This window comes from Sceloporus occidentalis, unplaced genomic scaffold, assembly GCF_023333645.1.
Source record: "Sceloporus occidentalis isolate IW3139 unplaced genomic scaffold, rSceOcc1.0.p SCAF_5, whole genome shotgun sequence".
In the NCBI taxonomy this organism is placed as follows: Eukaryota; Metazoa; Chordata; class Lepidosauria; order Squamata; family Phrynosomatidae; genus Sceloporus; species Sceloporus occidentalis.
The window spans coordinates 34,041,113-34,067,468 of record NW_028316985.1 but is presented as its reverse complement, the minus strand read 5'-3'; the positions used below and the strand labels follow the sequence as shown (position 1 = coordinate 34,067,468).

The window sequence follows — 26,356 nt, the reverse complement described above, 5'->3', positions numbered from 1 at the left end:
TGAACCCAGATGGGACATCTGGCATTTCTCGTTCCATGTGTGGTAATGTCTTTGTTGTACAATTCTGAGCATCACTTTGCTTGCATGGGAAATTAATGACATGGTCATGTGGTCACTGCAACCCCTGGTATCCCCTTTCTTGACAACTGAAATGTACTGTATATCGAACATTTTCAATATGTGGGCCATTGTTTTCAATGATTTGATATCATTGCGTATTTTCAATATGTGAGCCACTGTTTTGATTTCTAAATTTGTTGACAGATTGGGACTATAACTTCCATAATTCCTTATTACTGGTTTTCAGGAGAATACCAGGATGCCACACATTGGACTATTACTGTGGAGAGAAAACCAAGGCAAACAAATGGTAATGTTATATTGCCACAAGCAACAGCTCTATTCTTTCTCCATCCACTTTTCACACCTCCAGACTCCAGTGGGATAAAATAAATTAAGACATGACACATCAAGATCTTTTGAGAAGATACATATTTCCTTACAGCTGTTAACAGCTCAGCTTGTGGAAAGTTTAGGGAAGTGTGAGTGTAAGTAAAGAATCTCTATCCTGGCCTCAAAAGCAACTAAGGGCAACTATGTTCTGATGCCTAGAAATCAGAAAGATTCCTACTCTACAGAAGTTACATTATCAGCCAAGACAGCTGTTATAGAAATTGGTAGCATATCCAGGAAATAAACATTCATGTAACAGTTCCTACCATTGGCTCTGTTTTTGAAGTGAAAGTATGCTGATAGAACGTTAAAAATAAAATAACTATGCAACAGGCCCTTCATGAGCTTTGGTTTTAGACCAAAGTAATTAACAGTTTTAAAACATGCACTGCAATAGAGAGCAGTAAATTCAAGACTACAGATATGCTAAAAAGCTCCTCAATCTGAAGCTGTCCAATTGGATTGTTAAACATGGTAATCAGAATGTGCCAGAAGCACATGTGCTGCCTTCTCCTCTTGCACATTAGAAATGTCTAAGTGTGCACTAAGGCATACTTTGGCATTCTACAGGCAACATGAGGTTTGCACAAAGAACTGCAAAATAGGATCACAAACTGATCCTGGATTCCTTTTGCATGCTGATGCTGGTTTTAAAGTCATGGCAAATCACATGGGATTTTCCACAAGGATGAGATGTTTCCAAATTTATGAAAGCAGGAGGGAAAATGAATAAGCCTGAGGCTCCTCTGAGTTTACTCTTGTAATGACAAGCAGCTTGGCATATATCTCCATGTACCTAGTGTGGCCAGAAACTGCAGGTGACTAATTCACCATGTAGTTCTATGGCACTGTATCTGTGGGCATTGCTGTAGGTTACCATTTGTTGAACTGCTATCTCCCAATCCCTCTGAGTGAGAAATGTACTGAAACAAAGAGGGACTTACAACATAGCAGATGCGTTCTCCTAACCACTGCTTTAAACAATTCCTTTTGGGAGGTTACAGTTCTCAGAATCCACAGTGAACATGGCCACTGTTTAGTTATCCTGACTGAGGAATTCTGAGAGGTGTAGTCCCCAAAAATAATGTTTCTGAGGAAAACGTTTCTCAAGGAAGAAACTTTTCTGGAACATGCCCACAAAGCCCAAAAAACCCACAAAAAACTATGGATGCCGGCCATGAAAGCCTTCAACTTTACAATGTTTCTGAGGTCTGTGCGGAATCTACTTTTTGACACTGAAATATTGGTATTTTTAGAACCTCATCTTTCCTTTCCTTGCTTGTGAGACAAGCTTGGAAACACAAGCAGGTGAAGGTCTAAATTAAAAGGAAGTTTTGCCAGAAGTAACTCTTCTGAGCCCTACTCCCAACCAATCCTTACAGGGGAAACTAATGTTTTTTTGCTTCTGGAACTATCACTATGGATTACCAGCTTCCTTCTACTCAACTTCCTTTGTGCATGCAAGGACAATTGGAATAATGTTCATGGGAAAAACAATCACCACAAATTGGTCCTGAGTAGACACCTGCAGACAGTAAAGTGTTAACAAGATAGCTGGCAAAAAGAAAGAGAGAGAAAGCACACACACTGCCTCACTGCCTACTCCAGTCTTGTGTATCTGATGAGATGGAATCCAACACTCCTAGGGGGTTATTCAAATGATGAAAATAATCCAGGTAGAATCTGGGTTGAATCTTTGTTGTTCACATACAATTTCAAATGCATCCAATTAAGTTTGGGCAGCAGACTAAAAAACAAACAAACACCTACAGTGGGCCCTTGGTATCCACTGGGGTTTGGTTCCAGGACCCCCTGCGGATAACAAATTCCATGGATGCATAACAAAATCTGGCATAGCAAAATGGTGTCTCTTATATAAAATGGAAAATCAAGTTTTGCTATTTGGGATTTATACTTTGAATATTTTCAAGCCATGGATGCTTGAATCCATGGATAAGAAATCCGTGAATATGGAGGGCTGACTGTACAGGTATGGTACTTAACTCTGGATAATTGATGTTGCCCCCACCCTCTGAGTTTTTCTAAAAGATTCAAATTCTAGGATGTGTGAATAGCCGATGCAGATAGACCCAGGATAAACTGGGATAAAACTTTGTATGCCTCAAATACATTTGCATCATTGACTCCATCTTTATTCGATTGCTGATACGCGTGAGCAATCAAACTCACAGAGATGTGGTTCCATAGTATGAACAATAAATTCAGAATCCGTAAGTGAGATTATTCACATAGTTGCATTAAAAAATAACAATGTGTGAATGACCTCCTAGAGATTAAAACAATTCCCTCTCTGCACTTCCAGGAAAAGCTCAGCTATCAACCAAAGACATCCCTCTGTTCTCCCCAAAAGCATGCAGAATGCAAAACAAACCTGTAAAGGAAGGGCATGGTGTTTGTAGTCATCATGCCCCTGTTATGCAAGATGGGGAAGATTCCCTACAATTCTACCCTTAGGCTTCCAAGGAAGGGGTAATTTTCCCATATCAGTTTCTCCCTCTCTCACAATCCATGACAAACTCTGGCAGTAATTATCCTTGACTTCAGTGAGGTGGGTGAGGGACAGAGGCGAAAAGGAAAAGGAGTGGTATGTTTCTAGGAAGGATAGGAAGGGCTGCAGGATATTAGCAGGCGGTAGGAAGCACAGGCAGAGAGCTCAGGGTCATTCCTTTCCCCTAATATGGATATGCGATCTCTGTAAGCTTCCATTCTTCATGCAGCTACAACTAAATGCCATCTCTCTCCCACCAACCTCAGTCCACCAGAAATGTCACAACCTAGCCAGTCTCAAAATCTTCCTTCAACTTTGTTCCCCTGAAACACACACACACAGGGGACTGCACATTACAGGGCCTACAGAACAAAAGGAACACAACCTGGAGCCCTACAGTTATTTTAGATTGCACCAGCCCGCAGAGCCAAAAGTCAGAGAGCATGGACGTTGTAGTGCAACAGATTTATGTGTGGATTCTTGGTCTAGATCTAAAAGCTGAGCGGAAGAGGAAGAGATTCATATTCACATTCATCTTCAACAGTCCACCTCCTCTTTCATGAACTACCCATCTGAATGCTGGGTGCCAGGTTCAAAGGGTTCCCTGATAAATGTGTTCTTTGCAACCAGTCAGTCAATGTGAGGCAACAAGGTGTATTATTTAACTTGCAATCCTGCTTTCCTCCCCAAATGGCACATTTGCAGAAGCACTGCACTACAACTCCCATCACTTCAGCCAGTTAAGTCCAGCTTTTTTATTACTATTTACTTATCAGAATTCCATCCTGCCTTTCCCTCAGTAAAGGACTCTTAAGAAGTTTACAACAAATTAAAACACATCTGAAGGAAACTAGGCCAGGGGAACTGTGTCGACACACATCACATGGTTGACAAGCTGTATACAATTTGCTTGATCACACATCATGAGAAAACTGCCTATCACCACATCTAATGGTTATGGGGGGCATAAACAGATACTCCTCACCAAGTCCTGTTGCCGTCTCAACAGTAGCTGTCCTGTCATTCATGTCCACACACATACCTGATAGGACACACACTATACTTATATTCCTCTCCTTACAGCCTGAAATATTATTTCTTGGATTCCAACTTCCAGACTCCCATGCTGGTAGCAGGATTCTGGGGGATGTAATCCAAATGGCAGGTTTTCCAAGCCCTGCTCCTCCCACACTGGAAGAAGTCCATTATACCTAATAATGGTGCTTATATACTGGTTTATAACATTAGTTGGACTTACGTGTCTGAAGCGTGTTTATGTCACTTTCATTCAGTGCTACTAAAAAGTAAGTGTGGAGCCAGTGTGGTTTTGTGGTTTGAGTGTGGAACTATGACTCTGGAGACCAGGGTTTGAATCTCAGCTCAGCTACATAAAGATATTGGGTGAGCCTGGGCAAGTCACACTCTCTCAGCCTCACAGGATGGCAATGGAAAACATCCTCTGAAGAAACATGCCAAGAAAACCCTTTGATAGGTTTGCCTTAGGATCCCTGTAAGCTGGAAAGGACTGAAGGCATCCATCAATAAAATGTAATGGCCCTTGGACCAGTGCAGATCCCCAAGACATTTTGTGTTTCCAATAAATAAATAAATAATAAAGAAACAATCGTAGCCATTGGGCACAAAGACAGTGTCAATAATTAGCACATGGGAGAAAAATAATTGCCAGACCCCCTCCATCAGACAACCTGAGAAGCACTGCTTTAATTCTTGCAACAGCTATGCCTGTAAAACTGGAACAGAAGAAAGCAAACAAGCGTTTGGCTGTTTTTTAAAACCTGGACAGAAAATTGGGGGGAGGGGGTGAACCACACACATAGAGAACTGGAAAGCAAACAGGAAGGATAGGAGGTGAGAAAGGCCCAGAGGCCATGCCTTTCCAATAATAAATGTCCCCTGCAAGCGAAGAACTAAATGCTCTAACATGTTGCCTCTACCAAATTTCTGAAAAGGAGGTGGTGGAGGAGGAAAGAACACACACTACAGACAGAAATCCAAGGAGTCCAGGAAAGCTTTCCAAAACAGCATGATGTTCATCTCCCAATCTAAGAGATTGCTCCATTGCATGATTTGAGCAGCACACCCACCCAGCCCCAGGAGGCCAGGATGGGGGAGGAAAGAGGTGGGAGGAAAGGATTGCAAGCTCTGCAAAGCTGGCTTCTCCTGCCCCTCCAAAGAGCAGCAGGGAAGCAGATCCCTCCCTGGCCATGCAAACAGCATTTCACCAACAACCCACTAAGCAGACACAGAGGCTCTTCCTGGTTATGTACATCCTCCTTTTCCAGGGCATGTCCTACATTTCAGCCTCTTGAACATGGCTAACAAGCATTTTGGAAACAAAAATCCATCAGTGATACCTTTCTTGGCCAACCAAAATGCACAATATACTTGTTGCAAGCTTTCGAAGCTCCACGGGCTTCTTCATCAGGCAAGATGTTACAAACCAAACAGGAGAAGGGGGAAAAAAACCAATTGGAGATGTTAGTCAGATGTCTGCATGTTGGATTTGGAGCATGTCCAACAAATTAGGGCATCTGGTCACCCTGAGCAAGGAGTTATGATGATGATGATGATTATTCTTTGGAAACAGTTAGGAAGACCTCTCTCTGCTCCCTCCCTGTTTTGATCTGGCCAATAACTTTCAATAGGAGACAAAGGCTGCATCCACACCACAGAAATATTCCGGTCTGACACCGCTTTAACTGCCCTGGCTTGATGCTATGGAATTCTGGGAAGTGTACAATTCCCAGGATTCCATAGTATCGAGCCAAGGCAGTTAAAGCGGTGTCAGACCGGATTATTTCTGCAGTGCGGATGGACTCAAAGGCATGCCAGTGTTCAAATGGACACAGAAGTCTTCCTACCAGGTGCTGACGAAGACTCCAGCGGGTTTCTTTTGAAACTGAAAAAAGGGGTAGCACATCTCATCATAACCGAAGGTGGTCTAACAAGGCAATGTGTTATTATTTATCTTGTGTGGATCCTGCCCTCCAAGGAAGAAAACAGAAAAAAAGGCAACCACCATGTTCCAACACCTGGGTTCAAAATGTGTGAACCCTGCCAGACTCCTACCAGAATCTGTACAATCTCTTTTGCAATACTAACAGAGAGGCAACACCACAAACCAAAGATAACTTTTTTAAGGAAGGGGCTCAACAGCATGCATCTTTTAAAACAACAACAACAACAACAGCAACACAGTTCCCTTTAAACCCACTGTTTGGCATTGAGCGAGTCACACTCTCTCAGCCTCAGAGGGTGGCCATGGCAAACCCTCCGTGAAATTTTGGAGTGGGTTTAATAAAATTAAAAAAATATATTTATATTTCCCGCTTCTCCCTTCAGATCGAAGCAGGATTACAGCAAGTAAAAACATCATAAAAATACATATATATATTTTGGAAAACATCAATTAAAGAAGAGGAAAAAAGGAAGAGTTGTTACAGTATTGCTCACAATCATGAGGATCAAATCATCATATTCAGGTGAAAAATATTATTCAAAATCAAATTAAAGAAGATCAGTTGGATAGGCCCAGCGGAAGAGATCCGTCTTATTGTTACTATTATTACTATTATTATATTTATTCATATTATTATTATTCTTTATTTATAGAGTGCTGTAAATTTACACAGCACTTTACATGCAACCAGTTAAAAATAGAATAAAATAAAATAAATCTGCCTACGGCGTAAGTTCTGTAAAAATAATTTTAACATAATACACATTAAAATATATTAACATTAAATAATAAAATACAGCAGATCACAAATAAAAAAATAAACCTACAATGACAATTCATATCGCACTCTTTTCCCAGAACTGGGACTTAACACTTTACAACATTTAAAAACAATACAATTAAAAAACACATAGAAAAGTGACACATTAAAACAGAATCAAATGGTTAGACTATTAAAATAGATTACTGATTAAAATAATACAAATGATAAATATATCATTTATATATTTATAAATAATAATAATAGTATAAATATATTTATTTATAATATAATAATAAATATAATAAAAATAGCAAACATTAATCTTGGAATCATGGCATATTTCAATTTATAAATACAATAGAATATCTATTGCCTCTATTGATATTCTAGACCTAGCCTTTTATTTAAATTTACTAAGCCTTGATTCCATTGCCTTTTTTAGTCTTTAAGTTTAATTTAATCAATTGATTAAGATGCTAGAGGAAGAACTGCAGTTATGATAAAATCAGAAAGAACTCCAGGAAGTTATTTATGTTTTGTTGTGTATTGTTATTTTGTTGCATGGTCTTGTCTTATTCGTTATTTATTATTTGTTTTATATTCAACAAACTTTAATAAACAAACAAACAAACAAAAATACCGTTATATATATATATATATATATATATTAAAACACTTATAGGAACCCTCCCTTTTTCTCTTTTCTTGAACAACAAACTCTCATTTCCAGAACTCCACTACAGCTATTAAAGCGGGATCAAACCGGATTAATTATGCAGTGCGGACGCAGCCCAGAATTCAGGAACCTGTGCTAGGATTTGTCTAGCTGATCCAGCAGAAAGGCAGTCAATTTTACCGTCATGTCGCAGCCCGGGATGAAAGCGAATCAAGCAGAGGAGGCGTCAGCAAGAGCCAGAGCCAGCGAGCTCCATTTCCCTCTTTCTTTCTCTTCCACCCAGAAGCAAACTTAGTTTCTTCCCCTTTCTCTTTCTTTAAAAACTTCCAGGGAGGGCGCGTCGCAGCCAATGGGGAGCGATGGAATCAGAACGTTCGCCAATGGAGAGGCAGGAAAAAAGAAAAGGGGCGGAGCTTCACTGAGCAAAAAAGCAAAGGCACAGAGTGGCTGCTCTGCTCTGCTCTCTGCCCAATGGGGGAGACAATGTTAATTAGAAAGGAAGGAGCCAAAAGACGTGGAGAGAGGCGCCCCAGAGTCCCTTTTCCTTTCCAGGGAAGCACTGGGCCGTTAATGGGAGAAAAAGGAGAGGCTCTGGGGCTGGAGGAGGAAAAAAGAGGCACTGGCCCTTTCTCAGGGTGCAAACGAGGACAATGGAGGACAGCCCGGGAGGAAAATGCAGGACGTTGGTAGGGCCTGTCTGGGGTTTTCTTGGCAAGGTTTGTTCAGAGAAGGTTGGCTACTGCCTTCCTCTGAGGCTGAGAGAGTGTGACTTTTGCCCAAGGATATGAGCCAACAGAAGCTTTTAAAAACTCACACTCACATAGATATTAAATCCATGCTCCTTAGTCAAAATGTAGGACGTTGATAAAAGCTATCATGGGGTTTTCTTGGCAAGATTTGCTCAGATTTGTTCATTTTTATGGTGACCAGAGAGAGGTCCTAACTGCAAAGGGGAAAGAACAAGGCACCTCAAAAATGGGGGGGATCCCAGAAAAAAAAATGGAGGACATTTGTAGGCTCTGAGGCTGAGAGAGTGTGACTTGCCTAAGGACATGAGCAAATGAAAGCTAAAAAACCCTCCACACATATAAACATTAAGTCCATGCTTCTTAGTCCTGCTCAAAAGGGAGGACATTTTCAGGGTGACCAGAGATCCTAACTGCAAAGGAGAAAGAACAAGGCACCTCAAAAATAGAGGACATTCCAGGAAAAATAGAGGGCAGGGCCAAAGAACAGCTAAGAAACACTCATATACATATTAAATTCATGCTTCTTAGTCCTGCTCCAAATGGAGGATGTTTTGGAACTCCTCCTGGTCAGCAGGTGGAAATGGAGGGCATGTCCTAGAAAAGGAGGACAAGGGGTCACTCTGCACATGGGCAACCTGCATAGAATTGCAAAAGACAAGGACTGGGCTGTTGCAGTGCTTGCAATTTTTTCCCGTGGGGAGGGGAAATGGGGTGAAAAGGCTTCTGGGATCCTTTCACACTACCAAGTTATAGCACAATGATCCCAATTTCACTGTCTGGGCAACATTCCTGTGGAATTCTGGACCTGCATGGTATAGTAATCTGAGTGTTCACCGGGAGACTAGGGTTCGAATCCCAGCTCAGCCATGGGATTCCTTGGGCAAGTCACATTCTTTCAGCCTCAAGGGAAGGCAATGGCAAACCTCTGAACAAATCTTGCCAAGGAAATCCTATGGTAGGTTTGCCTTAGGATACCCATAAGACGAAAACAACTTGAAGGCACACCACAGCAACCAAGTCCAAAATTTAACTTTTCCAAATTCTGGAGGGTTATATTCAGTAGTCTCTCTCTTTCTCTTTCTGCCTGAAAGTTTGTTCTGGCATAGCTGACAGTCAGTGATCTCATTGCCCCAACCACAAATGTGCCAACTGTCCCTGGAAAGCAATGGGGTTTACTCTTGAGCAAACACTGCCAAAATCAGGCCATGTATTCAAAATAAATTTATACAGAGTTTGCCTTTCTCTAGACCAGAGAGACAAAAAGTGTATACACACTATGTGCATTGCAACCCTGCAGGAACGATAAAAGAACAGCTCCCATTAGAACAGGAATTTTGCTTCAGTAAACCTGGAAAGGCAGTGTTGCGTAGTGTTTTGGGTGTTGGATTATGACTCTGGAGACCAGGGTTCCAATCCCCACGGGTCATTAAACCCACTGAGTGACCTTGGGCAAGTCATACTTTCTCAGCCTCAGGGGAAGACAGTGGCAAAGCTCATCTGAACACATTTTGCCAAGAAAAACCCATGATAGGGTTGCCATAAGTCAGAAACAACTTGAAGGCACACAACAACAACAAACTTAGTCCTGACCCTACAACTCCCATTGTGTCTTAACTAAGCTTAACTGATTCACATAAGGTATGGAATATTTTGGCACTCACAAGATTCCAAACAACAGATTAAATAAAACACGGACAAAGTGATGGGAGAGAGAAGGGGAAAAGAAGAGAATGGAAGAAAGGTAGGAATAAAATGATAGATGGCATTTTTCAGCTTCATTGTATTAAGCCTTTTAGTGCAGACATATACGATAAGTTTGAATTGCAACTTAACATAAACTTAATACTGTAGTTAAAATTTCCCCACTTCTAATGTAAATGCCACTGAATTAGATTTATTAATAATTCACTGAACACACTAACCATTTCCTACTAATTTCCCTAAATCTGGTATAAACACATAACATAGCCTTTCTGTCTCTTGGGAGGTATGCCTCGCACTAAGAATCCAAACACTAAGAGAATGTTAGGTATGCCATAATACTAGAAATGGTAAAAATACTGAAAAGCAACATACCTTCTAATATTTCTCCTGTCATTCTTATCAAGAGAGAGAGAAAAGGGAGGAAAAGATTTCCTGAGTTTCCCTCCTAAGGCAATGTCAGTGAAATGCCAGCAGTGTGCCGCTGATATATTATATTACATTCTTCCTTCAATAGAACTCAAATGGGAGTCCCAGGCTTTCTCATATCCAGAAACTGGTGATTAGGCCAAGATTTAAGGTGTTTCTGGGCAGAGGGCTCTTAGCATGCCTCTGCCAATTAAAGAAACACTGTGCAGCTATTTGATCTTTTCTTCTTGAATATATTTTTCCTGATCAGAAAAAATGGAAGGAGAAATTTAATTCATGGGGTCGCCATAAGTCAAGAGACTTGAAGGCACACACAAACAGGGAGCAAACATCAAACGGTGACAAATGGAAGATGACAGTGTCTGCACTTTGTTAAAATCCTGTATGAGAATGTTCTGAAGGCAAGGCCATTGGTCTTATCTGGAAACACCTTTACCTTGTTTTATACAACTGGTCTGTTAGTTGGTTGTTGTTTTGTGCTTCTGAGTTGTTTCTGACTCAAGGAAACTCTAAGGCAAACTATCACAGGGTTTTCTTGGCAGGATTTGTTCAGAGAGGGTTTGCCATTGCCATTCTGTGTGGCCGAGAGCATGGCCCAATAGCAGCCAATCGGTTTCTATAGCCAAGCTAGGATTCCAGTCCTGGTCCGCAGAGTCATTGTCCAATGCTTAAACCACTATGTCACATTGGCTCACAGCCGTCTGCTAGATACCTTCAGATTATTTTGTGAATAGCAAAAACCATTTACTACAATTACATATTGCAATTACACTATTCTTTAACTGTATTTCCTACATATACTTATTATATCGCCTAAATTTAAATTGTTGAGTGGCAAGTGTCACACAGGAAATTATTCTTCTGTGCCTTGCCTATTGCCTCAGAGCAAATGTGGACATGCATCAAGGACTGGAGGGTCATTTCAAGCAAAAAGCAAGGGCAGTTTAGACAAACGTTTTGGAGGAAGGAGTTAGGAATTTTAGGGGCAAAGCATGCATGGGCCACCCTCCAGGCCGCATGATTCCCAACACTGCTTGAGAGAAAGGGAACATATTACAGAGCTAACAAACTGGCTCTTCCTCAAAAGCACAAGGTCCTCAGCATGAAGTGTATCAAATAATCAGAACAATCCTCCGCTCCCATCTTGTTCAATTGAAATTCAGTCTTGCAGCTGAATTTAATAGTTTTCTTAACTATGTTACTTTCTATTTGAAGGAAAGTCCTGTTCACCAGCTGCAGTCTCCAGGGAATTACAACACTTTCTCCCCATCTGTTATGATTCCTATCACTTTTCGAGTTACACAAGTAAACAGCAAAACATAACATGTCATCAGCAGATGTAGTTACATAACATCACCATACCCTCCAACATTTCACAGATGAAAACTGGGGCACATGAGGCCAAGCAACATTGGAGTGAGGTCAAGATGACAGAATTTATTAGAGAGGAAGGAGACACAAGCTAACAGATTCAGCAGCACTCTGCTTTTGCCTGAGCCTACTGGGAAGGGCAAGATTCCACCTCTCCTCTTCTTCCTGCTGAGATGAATGCCAGCTACTTTTACACTTTGAACTCAGTTTGCAGCAACTTAAGTAAGGTGAGGACAAAGAAAGAAAGTGTGAGCACAGAAAAATTGGGACATTTTAAAAGCAACTGATAAAGTGGAATGACAAAGGATTACCATATATACTCATGTATAAATCTAGAAATTTTAGTAACTAAAATGGACCCCAAAAACTTGAGCTGACTTATGTCTTATAAGTACTGTATTTTTACTCTTATTTAAAAAGAAACCATCCTGTGGTGAAAGGCAAGAATGTAATCTGTCCTGGAGGCATTGACTCCTAATTTCTCATCCATCCAGACTTTAGGGTGAGCACAAACAGTCATGCCTGCTGGAATTTTGTTAAGTTCTTTGGCATTACTTTCCTTTGCTTCAATATTTGTTACACTGCCAAACTGAGACAGTTGGAGGGTATGCATCACAGAACTGTAGAATTTAAAGGGACCTCAAAGGTTATCTGGTTCAACGCCCCCCTCCCCCCAGCCAAAATCCACAGTTAAAACATTCCTAAGAGATGGCTACCCAGCCTCTGCTCAAAGACAACCAGTGAATGGAAGTCCACCATTCTCTAAGGTAATCTGTTCAATTGTCAAACAGCTCTTGCCATCAGGATATCACTCCTAATGTGTAATTGAAATCTCCTTTCTTTAATTGTGAATCCACGGGTTCAGGTTGTAATCTATGGAGCAACAGAAAACAAACTCCCAGCAGTGTAGTCAATGATGAGGAAAACTGGGAGCTTCAGTCCAACAAACTCCAGAGGCCTACAATGAATCCCTCCCAATCCCACATAAAATACAGCTGAAAAAAGTGTTTTTAAAAATTGCAATGTCTTGCAAAACTCTTAGTGGCCTCTCACAGAATCCTAAGGTTTCAGAGAACCCTTTTTGAAAACCCTGCCCTAAGAGATACATCAAATTTACAGATTCGCAGCAGTTATAAACTCACAAAAACATCTTAGGCTCCAAATAATCTCACAGCTCAAGATTCTCTTAAACACAGAAACTGGGGAATAATCCTGGAACCAAAACTGTAAATTTTTAACATATTCAGCTCTATTGTCAAATCAACATATACCATACACCCTGATGAAGAATACCATCAATCCCAAGTAAGTATTATGGTACCTCTAGTTATCATTTCTTCAGCCTGATGTTCTGCAGAGTTCACCTCTGAAATAGCCAGCATAAGCTCAGCCTTGCAAGGTCTAGAAAAAAGTTTGTCCATTCTAGAGGAGGAGTACTTAACTAATATTGTGCACATTTAGCCATGGGTCTTAATTGCAAGAGGAGAGCCAACATGGTGTGATGGTCTGGGGGCTGGACTAGGATTCCTGGAGACAAAGGCTGAAATCCCCACCAAACTACGGAAACCCACTGAGTATGACTTTGGATAAATTGTAATCTCTCAGTCTAAGAGGAAGGAAATGGCAAACCACCTCCAAATAGATTTTGCTAAGAAAGCCCTATGGTATAGTTGCCTTGGAGGAGGAGGAGGACGAGAAGAAGAAGAAGAATTAATACTACTACTAATATTACTACTACTAATACTACAATTAATAATTCCAAGTTTCACATAGGACCAGGCCCTTAAACTATGTTATAGAGAAGGGAACACTAGGTGGAAACTGCATTTAAAACCAGTTTGAATAAACTGCGAGAACCCACTGGTGAAAAAAAGGCTAATTGCTTGTGTGGTAGGGGTTCATTTGAATTCAATGGATACCCAAAAGAAGGGAACATTTAACATCAACAATACAGATCAACAGACAAAGCAACATGAGCAAGCTGTCACCTACCCAGGGTGTTAAGCATCTGCCTCCGTCTCCCATCTGCCAGACTTGCTTGTGTCTGTTACAGCAAAGTGATTTCCCTACCTCCACCTTAAGCTTAAGTTACCTACAGTATCTCCCTTTTAACTGTCTGGCACTGTGGAGTTTACTAGCAGAGTAAGCATACCAGGTCTTTGTAAGGAGCAGGGTTGCTGACACTGCCTGCCATCCCTCAGACATCCCATGTCCTTCTGACTTTGAAGCTAGGGGAAATTAATTTCCCCAGAAAATTATAATATGTTGAGTATTATTTTTCATTGAATCTTGAATGGATAACCAATGTCCTTTACAAAAGACCTGCTACTAGCAAAAATAAAAACTGCTAAAAAAAAACTAGTGTGGCCTGGCGTCATGGTTTGTGTGTTGGATTATGACTCTGGAGACCAGGGTTTGATTCCCAGCTTGGCCATGAACCCACTGGGTGACCATGGGCAAGTCACATGCTCTCAGCCTCAGGGGAAGGCAATGGCAAACCTCCTCTGAACAAAGTTTACCAGGAAAAACCCATGATAGCTTTGCCTTAGGATACCATATGTCGGAACTGATTTGAAGGCACACAACAACAAAAATTGTATGCTGATATCAATTAACACAGGTGGAGCCAGCATGGGTGTTCATCAGAGGTTTTTGCAGCTCAGATCTGGGGTGACTCCTGGTTCAGCTATGCGAATTCACATTATAACGTGAATGTTTTATCAAACCTGGTTGCCCTTCCATTGCCCTTCCGAATCGCGGGGGAATTGAATCCAAGGCAAGTCATGTGATGCGGATTCACGCAAAGTGGAGTGAGTACAGTTTGTATTACCACACCTGTGCATACCATGCAGATTCAATTATTTGAATCGGCAACCTTGCGCATGCTCAGTGGGGGTCTGAATGCGTCGTGACCTTGTACGTTTCTGGGGTGAAAAGGGGTGCAAGTTCTTGTTTCCTGATTTGCATAATTGCATGATTGCGTGAATATTTGCCTCATGAATATTTCTGTGTCTTCATCCCCCTTTTTTTATTTTCCCTTCCATTTCAGCAATTTCAACACACACATAGACAGACAGACATATCTGTATATTCACATTCACGCACATACACACATATATATATTAAAAAAAAAAGAGTTGCCCTGAAAGTGAAAGGAACACCAAAAGGAAATAAGGAAAAATTTCAGCACCGCATCATGGGAAATTTGCAACCCGGGGGGGGGGGGGGTTTGCGGTGGTGTACCAGAGCAGAAGCAAAGTTGCATTCCACACCAGACCAATTTGGAGTGAAATTGAAATGAGCTTGGAAGTGATTTCTGTGAATTCGCTTATTACCCATTTTGCCAAAACGAGGGGTTACTCTGGAATCACTGCGGAAGTGCCACGGAAGGAGCCCCCATAGAAAGGAATCGTGTGTGATAACACATCACGTTATCGCGTGAATTTGCATCATTGGATCCACAGTCACGTCGGATCTGAGCTGCAAAAAGCTGCAAAAACCTCCGTGTGATAAACTCCATGTGTTGGACAATGACTCTGGTGATCAGGGTTCGATTCCTCACTTGAGCATAAAAACCAACTGGATGACCTTAGAAAAAGTCATACTCTCTCAGCCTCAGAGGATGGCAATGGTAAACTCCCTCTGAGGAAAGTTGCCAAGAAAATCCTATGATAGGCTTGCCTTAGGGTTGCCATAAATCAAAATCACTTGGAGGCACACAACATCAACAGACAACCAGTCAACACATACACCTACATTTTGAACTCTCCTTGGAGGCCTGAATAGGGGGACTGGCATGATGAGCATGTGCATTTCAAAACTTATCTCTGTGCTGCAAGAAATTGGCATTTTTTCTCTTGTGTATTTGTAGATTGTTTATCATAACATTCATGGTTCTCCAGCCATTAGCAGTGGGAACTCTGAATTCTCTAAGTCCTCCATGTTAAAAGAACAGTATTCACACAGGGTTCCTTCATCCAAACATCACAACACACACACACACAAAAATCCTGGACTAAATGTGGTGTTTGTATTTGTTATTCTTGTGTTCTTTCAAATCAGCTCCGATTTATGGAGACCCTGTCACAGAGTTTTCTTGGCAAAATTTATTCAGAAAAGGTTATTCAGAGGACTGCCATTTTCTTCCTCTTTTAGGCTGAAAGAGTGTGACTTGTTTGAGGCCACCCAGTGGGTTTCCATGGCTCAGTGGGATTTCAGCCTTGGTCTCCCAAAGTCCTAGTCCAACCCTTAAACCATTACATCACATTGTATTTTAACTGTGTTTGGATGTAAGTCCAAATCCATTTGTTAGTAGACCCATTAAATTAATAGGCATTATGTAAATATTGACTTACCATTCAGCCATTGATTCAATAAGTCTATTTTGGTTGGGTTTACAACTGGAATTAGGCTATGAAAACTTAAAATGCATGAAGAATATTAGTATCTTATAATCTATACAATCCTTGCATAAAACATTTCCTAAAGGAATATTCTTTTCTGTGGAGAAATTACTCCCATATTGCCCTAGCTATTAGGCATTCCATAATGCAGCTTTTCTTGGAGTAGGAACACATCAGAAGCGTATCAAGGCCAATGCCATGATAGGTCCCACCATCAGTCCATAATGCAGACATGTCAAAATACATGCAAAAATTCTACAGCAGAGATAAAAACATTTGGCCCTCAAAATGTGATGGAACTCTAGTCTCAGAAGCTCTAGCCACTGTGGTAAAGGATTGTGGAAGTCTTAGTTAAAATATCTAGAGAGCCAAAGGAACCACACAACTGTTCAACAGAAACCATAACTCCAGAAATGCTAATTGAGCCCAATTCCTTGCATGATCACAGCCATCCAAAGAAGTGCTTCGGAATTTAGTTGTGACTTAATTTGTTTAGATTGAGACAGACTGAACACCTGCAAAGATCCCTCCAATATATCTAGGAGTGTCATTGACCATGAAACACATAATGTAATTTCAACACACTGAAAGAAATGTTTGTATTCCAGCCAAGGCCTTTCCCTGCTGATACTGTGGCCTTGGGTCATTTCAGTCTCTGAATATGGGATTAATTGACCTCCCAGGCTATTTTCTTGACTGCTGTCACAACTGAGGCATGCTGCAGATTCAGTGGTGGTGGAAGTAAGTCTGGAAGAGAAGAGATGCAGGTGCTAGGTTTGCCCAAGGCATACAGGCAGATACATATCATTCTCTTGCAGATGCATTTCAAGCAGAGGCTTGTTCAAAAACAGAAAGGGTGGGGGAGCATGTTATAGAAAGTATGTGGATTCAATATATGTAAGGGAAAGGGGTCAGGGATGCCATTTTCACAAGAAAAATGTTGAACTGTGCTTGCCCTTTTAGTAATGTAGTTATCTTCAGACTAAAGACAGCAGCAGGAGCAGAAAACAAAAGCAAAAAGTCCCTCGAGTTGTTTGGATTTTTCAGTCAGTTCTGCTCAGTCAGAGTTTGGAAATAGTACTTTTTAAACACAACTACCAAAATGCTTCGGTAGCATGCTGGCTGGGGATTGTGGAAGCTGTAGTAAAAAAAAGTAAAATTTCCAAGCTCAGCATACCAACCACCTTTCATAGTCCAGCATACTACATTGCACTAAGCCCCCTGCCCACAAATCCAAACCAATTAGTGGAAAAACACCTGCTCCAACATTCAGGCACCAGATATAAGCAGAAATGCACTACTTTACAAGGATGACCCAGCACATCTTCTGCTCTGTGACAAAATTTATTTAGCTGCAATCTTACAGACACTTGAGAGTAAGCTCCACTGAAATCAAGGAGTCTTATTTTGGAGTACATGTGCACAGGACTGCATGTTAAGCTAGTTTACAAGACCCTTATATAGATAATCAACTCAGTGTCCTATTTAATAAATAATAAAGTTTAATAAAGTTTTTATTTATATACCGCCCTTCCATCAGATCAGGGCGGTTTACAGCAATTAAAACACAATACAATAATAAACAATTAAAAACATAGCATAGTTACAAAAAGCATAAAAACAAAAGGCCCCAGGTTAGCCAGTCCCGTTGCCAGTGCGGCGGAGGAGGCCTATAGGACCTTATTCAGGACCTTATTTAGCTTCAGAACTGTCAGCCTTGTTAGGACAGGGACCAAAGCACTGAAGCAGAGCATATGATTTGCATTCAAAAGTTCCCAGCCAAGCTCAAATCCCTACAACCTTTAGTTAAATGGACCAGATAATGGATGACTGGAATGTTCTCTGATTGACAATCACTTTTGGTCAAATAAGCAATACTGAGCTAGACAGAATCTCGTGTGGTGTAAGATGCCTGCTATGTTCCTGCGAGATAAATCACAGGTTCTCCTGAGGAACTATTAGACAGAATGTGGAAAAACTACTTTTCTCAACTACATACAGCTCTCTAAATTCCCCAGCCATGATCAGCAATGGCTATACTGGCTAAAGGATTCCCCCTATCAGCATAGCCAACAACCACTGACCATGTTGCCTGCGGGATTGTGGGGGTTATAGGCTAAAAAAGAAATTTTTACAAACTGCCATGAGGAGATATTTCTTGTTTGAAGATGTTTAGAATTATGCCTAGGACCAAGTATGCATCACCAAACTACAGCCCTTACATCTTACAGAAACTAAGGAATCATCAAGCTGGCAAAAGCAACAAAAGACAAACTGACTGCCAAACTGACCACTGGTGGAGAAACTATTATCGACAAACTCCTCTCCTATAATATACTTACTAATAGGAGCTTTTTCACAGCCACAAATTAACAAACATAGGCGAAAACAGTCATTTGGCTGGCCAGAAATCATTGTGAGGCTTCCTAGATGTTGTTGGACTGCATCTCCTATCAGCCCTAGCTAGCATAGCCAGTGATGGGGAATGCTGAAGCTGAATCACAACAATATATGGAGGGCTGCATATCCTTACTTTTGATTTAAGGTCCTGTCCTACCTTGTGTTTCTTGCTTGTGTCCAGATAAAGGTCTTGGCTTCTTGAGGAGCAGGTACTTTTCGCTGATTGTCCTCCATCCAACTGGTGCTACAAAGGAATGTGCATAAAGAAAACTTTATTTGAAGAGCTTTCTTCGAACAATCTCTCCTTTAAAAGACAAGCCTATCCCTGCTCACCTGATCATGGAGAAATGTTTCAAAATACACAAGATGTTTCTGTTAAAAAGTCAAAGGAAATCTTTCCAGCAAGTAAAGCTACCATACTCCAAACATATCAGTACATGCCTATAAAATAACAATCCTAAGTGGTTTTACTGAGTGACTGTATAATGCTATTGAGGAGGGGGGGAGGGCAGTTGTTCCAGATCAATGATTCTGAAGTCTGTGTTTACGTAATTCCTAATCACATATTACAGTTCCCTCCTACTGTGCTTCTTGCATTTCTGCTTTATTTTCTTTTGCTACTTTCATGCCTATGGTTCTACTCATTCTTGACCATATTAAGGCTATGCATATGGCAATCCATTCCAGATATTCATCCCATGTTTATAAGCCATGGTTTGGGAAGGAACAACAAACTCTGTCAATCAACAAACTTTCTTCAGTCCTCCTCTGGTGCACTGGCTTTGGCACAGTGACAACTTGTTAAATCAGAGATTCCCATTTTTCAGGTAACATGGAATATTTATTTACCAATCAGATTTTGGCTTAATATCTTTGTTAGGTATCTCCTAATGTGAGTGTGCCCATATTTTAAGATTTTCCAGGGAAGACTTTCCCATCACCATCACAGGAATATTTAGTGAGGGCCCAGCAAAGTGCCTTCTTGGTAGCTGCTCCCACACTATGGAATTGGTTCTCACAGAAATCTCAATTCCCCCCACCCCTTTACTCTTTTCATTGGCAAAGGAAGACCGTCTGCTTACCCAAGCCTTTGAGGTAGTCCTTTAAAGGATAAGTGCAGTTGCATTTTTTATTAATATTGCATTTTAACAGCCTTTTGAAATTGTTTTAAATTAATGTTTTAATACGATTGTTAAACTGCTTTTTAAACATTTGTAATCTATTGTTTTCACTGCATTTTGTTTTATTGTAAGCTACCTTTGATCTCATATGAAAAGAAAGGTGGGATACTATATAAATGTATGAAATAAAAGGAACTGGGGTGTGACAGATTCTTCATCTCTGATGTAATACATAAGGTTCATATCCTTATTGAACTAGCTTATGTTTCTGATTGACAGTGAAAGTGCCTCTTCTCCCAAATCCAGACCTGAAGAGGAAATAGAATTCACATGCCCAGATATAGTGTTCAGCTACACTGTTAGCAGCCTACTCTCCAACTTTTCTAGTAATCAGCATGTTGTGGTTTGTATGTGCAGCACATTTCAGCATTCAGGGTAGCCAGAAAGCACTGTAACTCTGGTCAGGGTACATTTCAAGTCCATTGTTCTAAAGGCTTTGAATACTCTTTTGAATGCTAGTTTCTATTACAGAGTAAAATCCATAATCTCTTCAATATCAAATGTAAATAGTCCCTTTTTATTGCATCTGACAATATATATACTGAATTTCCACTGACAATTCTGACATCTTGATGAGCAAGAAAGATCCAGCAATTCTATGCATTTCTCTCTCACATGCACACACACACCAGAAGAAAGCACATGTTGTGAATAATTTACATTAGCTTTCTTAATGCAAAAAATGAAAACTAACTACGTTTCCCCAAAGGCAGAAAACAGATTCCCCAGGGCCCACTCAAGACAATTTGATGATTGATAAAGATGGTTTGTCCTCTCCTCCAAGTGTATATGCAGAAGCTGACTGGACTAGCAGCTGAATCTTACTTGGACACCAGCAGTGGAATAGTTCTCCATATCTGAGGCAACAAGCTCATTAAATAGGCCCAGACAAGTTATGTGGCATACACACAGCTCTGTCCTCCAACAGAGGGGAACAGCTGGGGAGTTTAGGAAGAACAGTGAGAAGGCTGCCACTGATGATTCCCATCATCTGCTGCCTGAGGCAGTAATCGAATTGAGATGACCCTGGATTTCTTGGTGCATGTATGCCCATTCATAGGGGTAAATTAAAGGCTACTTGACATCAGAGAATACCAAGAACACATATTTTTCTCTATAGAAATAAGATGAAACGGTAAGAAAAGTTTGGGGGGAAAGCTGCATTTTTTTCAACTATAGTGGGCGCTTGGTATCTGCTAGGGTTTGGTTCCAGGGCCCTCCATGGATACCAAAATCCATGGATGCTCAGGTTCCATTAAATACAGTGGCATAATGAAAGGGCATCCCTTATATAAAATGGCAAAATTAAATTTTGCTATTTGGAATTTAATTTTTAAAAAATATTTTCACGCTATGGATGCATGAATCCATAGATAAATAATCCATGGATACAGAGGGCTGACTGTATGATTACCAGAATTCTCCAGTCAGCATGGCCAATAGTCATATTGGCAGAGGAATGCTGGTAATTGTAGTCCAAAAAAAGAACTTTGCCAAATCTCAGATAAGTCTATGGAAACAGTTTGGATGGGAGCTAGGAAACCACTATGTTCATACCTGGTGGAATAGCTTCTCCTCATTGTTCCAGCTGTTGCCCATTTGAAATTCTGGTCTCATGGGACTTGGACACCTTCCTTGATCCTCCTGGTCATCCTCCTCTGCCCATCCTGTCGAATTCCTGCAGGTTCTCCAGTTACTCTCCAATGCCAGCTGGCCTGATTTTGAAGAATGCATGTGTTCTTCTTGACTTGTCCACTCCCTTTCTAAGAGCTGCATTGGATGCACATGGCACAAGGACCCTCCTTGGCTCCTGGAGCTGTTTTCTGGTCTTATGGAACAAGGGAGTTGTTCCTGGTCAGTCCTCTCCTGCTCAGAAACTGGCAGACTTGTTGAGCATAAGGATCTGCTGCAACACCTCCGTTCACTATTCTCCCTCCTGCTAGGAGTGAAAGAGCTGAATGACTCTCTCTGGCTTGGCCAGTCATTTTGATTCCTTGCAGCAGCCACCTCCTTATGGGTCTTCCAACTGTTCTCTGTGTACTGCTGTGAAACAGCACAGCACCTTGCTTGACTCGCACATGCACAAATACCTTCCATCAGCCTCCCAGGACTGGGAGAGCGTCTAGCAGTCTCCCCTGAGTTCTTCCAACGGCTTTCCCTACTTCTACCTGGGCTGAGGGAGCGCCTGGTCTCTAGTTGGCTTCCATCACTAGATCGGCCAGGACTAAATACACCTCCAGCATCTCTGTGGCTTTTCAAAGTGATGCCCCCATCTCTCCCAAGGTTAACAGTGTTCCTAGCCTCTCCTTGGGTTCCCCAGCTAACTTCTCTATGTCTTGGAGGACTTGATGCCCGCCCAGTTTTCTGTTCAGCTACTGTGCCCCTTCCCGGGCTGAAAGCCCGTGTGGCTTCTTGGCGGTCTCTGGAGTCCTCTCTCTGTCGCTCAGCTGTATCAACAGGGAGCAAAGGTTTGCCTCTGGCCTTGCGGTCACTCTCTTTGTAGCTCTCAACTGGCCTCCCGTGTCTCACCTGATTCTTGTCTACATTCTTTGCTGGTTTGGCCAAGTGCAAAGCATCCAGGCAGCTCTTCCATTTGGTCTCTGTGCCCTTCCCAGAGATCTTGAGATGTCCACTCTCTGGGTGGCTTTTTCTACTATCTGTTTGCCTCCCGGAACAAAGAGGAGCTCTTTCCCTGGTGGCTCTTGGATTGTGGACAGGTTCCTCTCGTCTCTTCCTCTCCTCTAACCGCTGAGAGAGCGGAGCTGTTGAATTCAGGACTCCTGTTCCTCTGCTCCGGCTCTCTCTCTGAGGCTGCTGAGTGGGACTTCCTGAGCGCACAGACTCGCCTTGGCTCCGACTGGTTCTCTCTGGTCTCTGACCTGGTCTCCCCAAGCGCAGGGATTCCCCTCCACTTCTGCTGGGCTGGCCAGGCTCGCATGGGAGTTTCTTGTTCACCTGATGAGACAGGGCAGGGAAAAGAGAAGGAGGTCTTATTTACTATTCTCGTATTGTTGCTCACCACAGCACAGGAATGAAAAATCTCAGGCCTTCAGGTCAGAAACAATTCCCCTGGGCTTCCCTAAAAGGCCACCCCTCTTTCTCCATGACACCCTTGTTTGGTGGTTTCCCAGCTTTTGTACAGTGAAATATAAGAATGAGCAGAAGTGCAGCCTTACCAGACCAGGGCACCCCTTACTGAGAATGAAAATCGGGCTGTGAGGGAGCCAGCTTTTATTGCTGTTATTATTACTACCACATCATGTGGACTAGCCACTCACTTCTCTGTGTAGAGTAGGGCTTGACTGCCTTCTCACAAGTCGCCCTTCCTTGGCCAGCTTCAAGCTCTTACTGTCCAGCCGCTCTAGGAGCCCTTCCTCCAGGGCTTGGAATGCCTCCAGAGTCTCCGACTTCCTAACAAGAAAGGAGGGTGAGAAAGGAAGGGAGTTATTATTACCTGCAACTAGAACTGAATTTCAATGGGTTTCTAAATACATGACAAGGAACCTACTGGGCCATGTCCTCCAGTTGTCAGGCTGAGTTGCATGTACAGTCTGTAGCCTGTACACAGATTCCAAGTGCAGTATAGCCAGGGCTTGCAGTGTTGAAGTGAAGACACCTTTGGATTATGAGTGTTTTATTGTCAACTAAAAGGTACTTTCTTTTAGCTCCATGAGGTCTATTCCTGCCTTGAGGGGCAAGAGAGAGGCCTCTCACCTTTTCTAGGTAACAGCTTTTTAGGTATCTGATGAGTTCTCTCAGATCCCTCTCAGTCTCTCTTTACTCCAGGCTAACACATATTCAAGTTATATCAACCTCTTCTCACAGGATTTGTTGTCCACCTTCCTTACCTTTAACTGCCCAGAATGTGTGACAGTTACTATTTCTTATATGTTGCGATTAAGTAGTATTATTTTAAAATGATATGAGCTACATTTGCCCTCAGTGCCCACTGCATGGGTAGCCAGTGTAGAGCAGTGATCTGGAGACCAGAGTTCGAATCACTGCTCAGCCATGGAAACACACTAGGTAACTTTGGGAAAGTCACAGCCTCTCAGTTTCAGAGAGAGGCAAGGACAAACTTCCTCTGAATGAATCTTGACAAGAAAATGCTGTGGTAGGTTCACCTTAGTGTTGCCATACACTGGAAATGACTGGGAGGCATACAACAACGACAACAACAACCAAACACAGGTTGTGTTCTGTGTGGTTCAAAATGTTTTTAAAAGTGGAATGGGGAACCAAATCTAGAAGATGTCCACTTTCAAGTTTGATTTTTGTTTGTTTGTTTCAGGGAGTAGCAGTTCAGGCTTTTGAGGGCAGCTAGTTTAAAGCAAAACCCACCACTCTGCTGACACAAGAATATACCCCACCCTGCAAAATGTCCTGGCCCAAAGGGACATGAGGAATTTGTGTTGGAGCCTAGGGATCATAACATTGGTGTTGGGAGGCATGGTGGCCCATGAGCCACATATTGCCCAGCCCAGTTCAAGAGAAAGCAGTGGACATGGCCTCCATATAGCACAGATCCCCACTATGCTATAACATCACAAAGGTTAATCCAGCCCTGCAATGGTTTGTGTAATGGAACAGCAAGAGAAAGATTTCCCTATCTTGGCCATCCCATTTCTCACCTGCGCTCAAGTCCAAAAATCCGTTCCACCTCTGCTCGGCCAGGACTACGGGTGCGGGAGCTGCTGCGGTCTTTTTCAAATGCCTGCCGATGGCTGAGCCGCTTTGGTTTGGGCAAGTCAGCCAACACAGTGTATTCCTGCCTCATCAGTCCATGTCGGCCCTCGCTGCTGCCACTTGTCTGCCAGCTCATATCTGAGTCTGCCGAGCTAACAGAGGAAGCTGGCCACCCACCTGCTGCTTTGGCATCGCATCGGACAGGTAAAGTGCTACGGCCTGCACGGGGTGGGGATGAAGCCCAATTTGGATCAGATTTCTGACGCTCCAGAGAGAAGTAGCTGCTCTCTGCTTGAGGCTTCCTCTTACTGTCCCTGTGGTCCTGGCTCATAGCTCTGCATTCTGCAAGGGAGAGAAATAAGATTCCTTTCATGCTCATGGGGTGGGAATGTTTAGGGAGGAAACAGAGCAAACAAATAGCCAAGATGGTATGCCAAGTGGGTGTGGGCAGCCCAGAGTTGCTCCTCTGAGCATAGTTGTGTCTAGGTCAGAAGAACTGGGCACAGTGGAAGCACTTGGGCAGGAAATTGGGGGAAGCATAGAAGGAGAAAGTTGAGTCCTGCATTCATGGCAAACTCATTTCAAATTAAAAGAAAAATAAACAGGGGGCTAAAAGGGCAACTTGGAGACCATCCCTGACCTACCCAGATGATAATATAGTCAGTCCTCCTTATCAACGACTTTCTATCCACGGATTCAAGCATCCACGGCTTGAAAATCTTCAAATAAAGTAAATATACCAAATAGCAAACCTTGATTTTGCCATTTTATATAAAGGACACAATTTTGCTATGCCATTGCACTTAATGGGACTTGAGCATCCATGAATTTTGTTATCCACGGGGGATCCTAGAACCAAACCCCAGCAGATAACAAAGGCCTACTGTATATGAATGCACTTATACATCTTAAAAATTATGTTCCTTCTTGTACCTTCCCTTTGCTAATTGCTAAAAATACCTACAAGTACCTCCTCTCACCTAGATTGCTCTCCTGATGTGTTGGACTACAACTCTCATCAGTCAAACAATATGAAAGGACCTGCCTATGTAGTACAGCAAACTCATACAACTGGATGAGTGGCTGGAGAGAGATGGTTGGCTGAGGAAATGTGCAAGATATTTTCACTGCTGCCACTTGCAGCTTTTGAACCACATCCTTCAGGACAAAATGTACCTCTTTAGTTGAGAAGCTATGTTATGAAAGTAAAGAATCTTTACATAAGAAGATTGCTACGCCAAGGCTGGGTGCACATTCCATTCTCCTAAGAGAATGGCTGATGTGCAAATCATGGACAGAATCAGATTGTGTAAAATGTTACATTTTGGACTACACCATTCAAAATCCTCCAGCCAGGATGGCCACTGGCCATGCTAGCTCAAGGATTCTGCATCAGAATCAAACCAAGCAACCTTTCCAAGCTCAGTGCGGAATCTAATTTTTAGATCTAGAATTCTCTCATTTGTAGAACCCCGCTTTCATTTTTAACAAGAGCTTGTTTCTTGTCTTCATGGCCCTACAAGCTTAGAAACATGGGCAGTGCTTGGAGAACCTTTAGAAAACAAAAGGAGAGGTTGTCTGGGCTTTCTCTGCACCTTATGTTATTTCCAACTCCCATGGATTCCCTCATCCACTACCATCTCCACCCTGTTCCCAACTCTTCCATTTCATTCCCTTTTGCTTCTGCACCTTAAAATGATCCTGTATCTGGAAATCCAAATCAGGGGTGAGGAACATGTTACTGGACAACAAGTCTCATCAGCCAGTATAGCGAATGCTCAGAGCTTTTGGGGAGTGTACTCCATAACAATCCGAAGGAACACATTCCCTATCATTTATCTAAATTGTGGAAGAAGACTTAATTATGCAAACAAATGTATGCTTATTTCATTTTTGGTACTGGGCTTGTCTTCTTTAGTGGAGTACTCAGGTGATACTTCTTTCCTATGGGGTTTTGGAGGGGAGCATTTTTCTGGCTTCAAGATTTTCTAGGAGCTCTGCCTTTCCTTGCGAAACTGGAAGATCATTTCTGATCTGGTAGGGAAAAATCTGAAT

The 26,356-nt window shown here is 42.0% G+C and overlaps 1 protein-coding gene across 1 annotated transcript in view; it reads right to left on the bottom strand.

Annotated features, from left to right (window-relative positions):
- LOC149311902 (uncharacterized) overlaps nucleotides 1–26,356 on the bottom strand; it is an 87,520-nt gene that overhangs the window by 44,176 nt on the left and 16,988 nt on the right. Inside the window, exons 5-8 of the mRNA XM_089526614.1 lie at nucleotides 24,247–24,643; nucleotides 22,894–23,026; nucleotides 21,173–22,570; nucleotides 18,592–18,678 (exon numbers count right to left, since the gene is read on the bottom strand). Of these exons, the coding sequence (XP_089382740.1) occupies nucleotides 18,592–18,678; nucleotides 21,173–22,570; nucleotides 22,894–23,026; nucleotides 24,247–24,643 (2,015 nt within the window). The remainder of the gene's footprint in view (nucleotides 1–18,591; nucleotides 18,679–21,172; nucleotides 22,571–22,893; nucleotides 23,027–24,246; nucleotides 24,644–26,356) is intronic.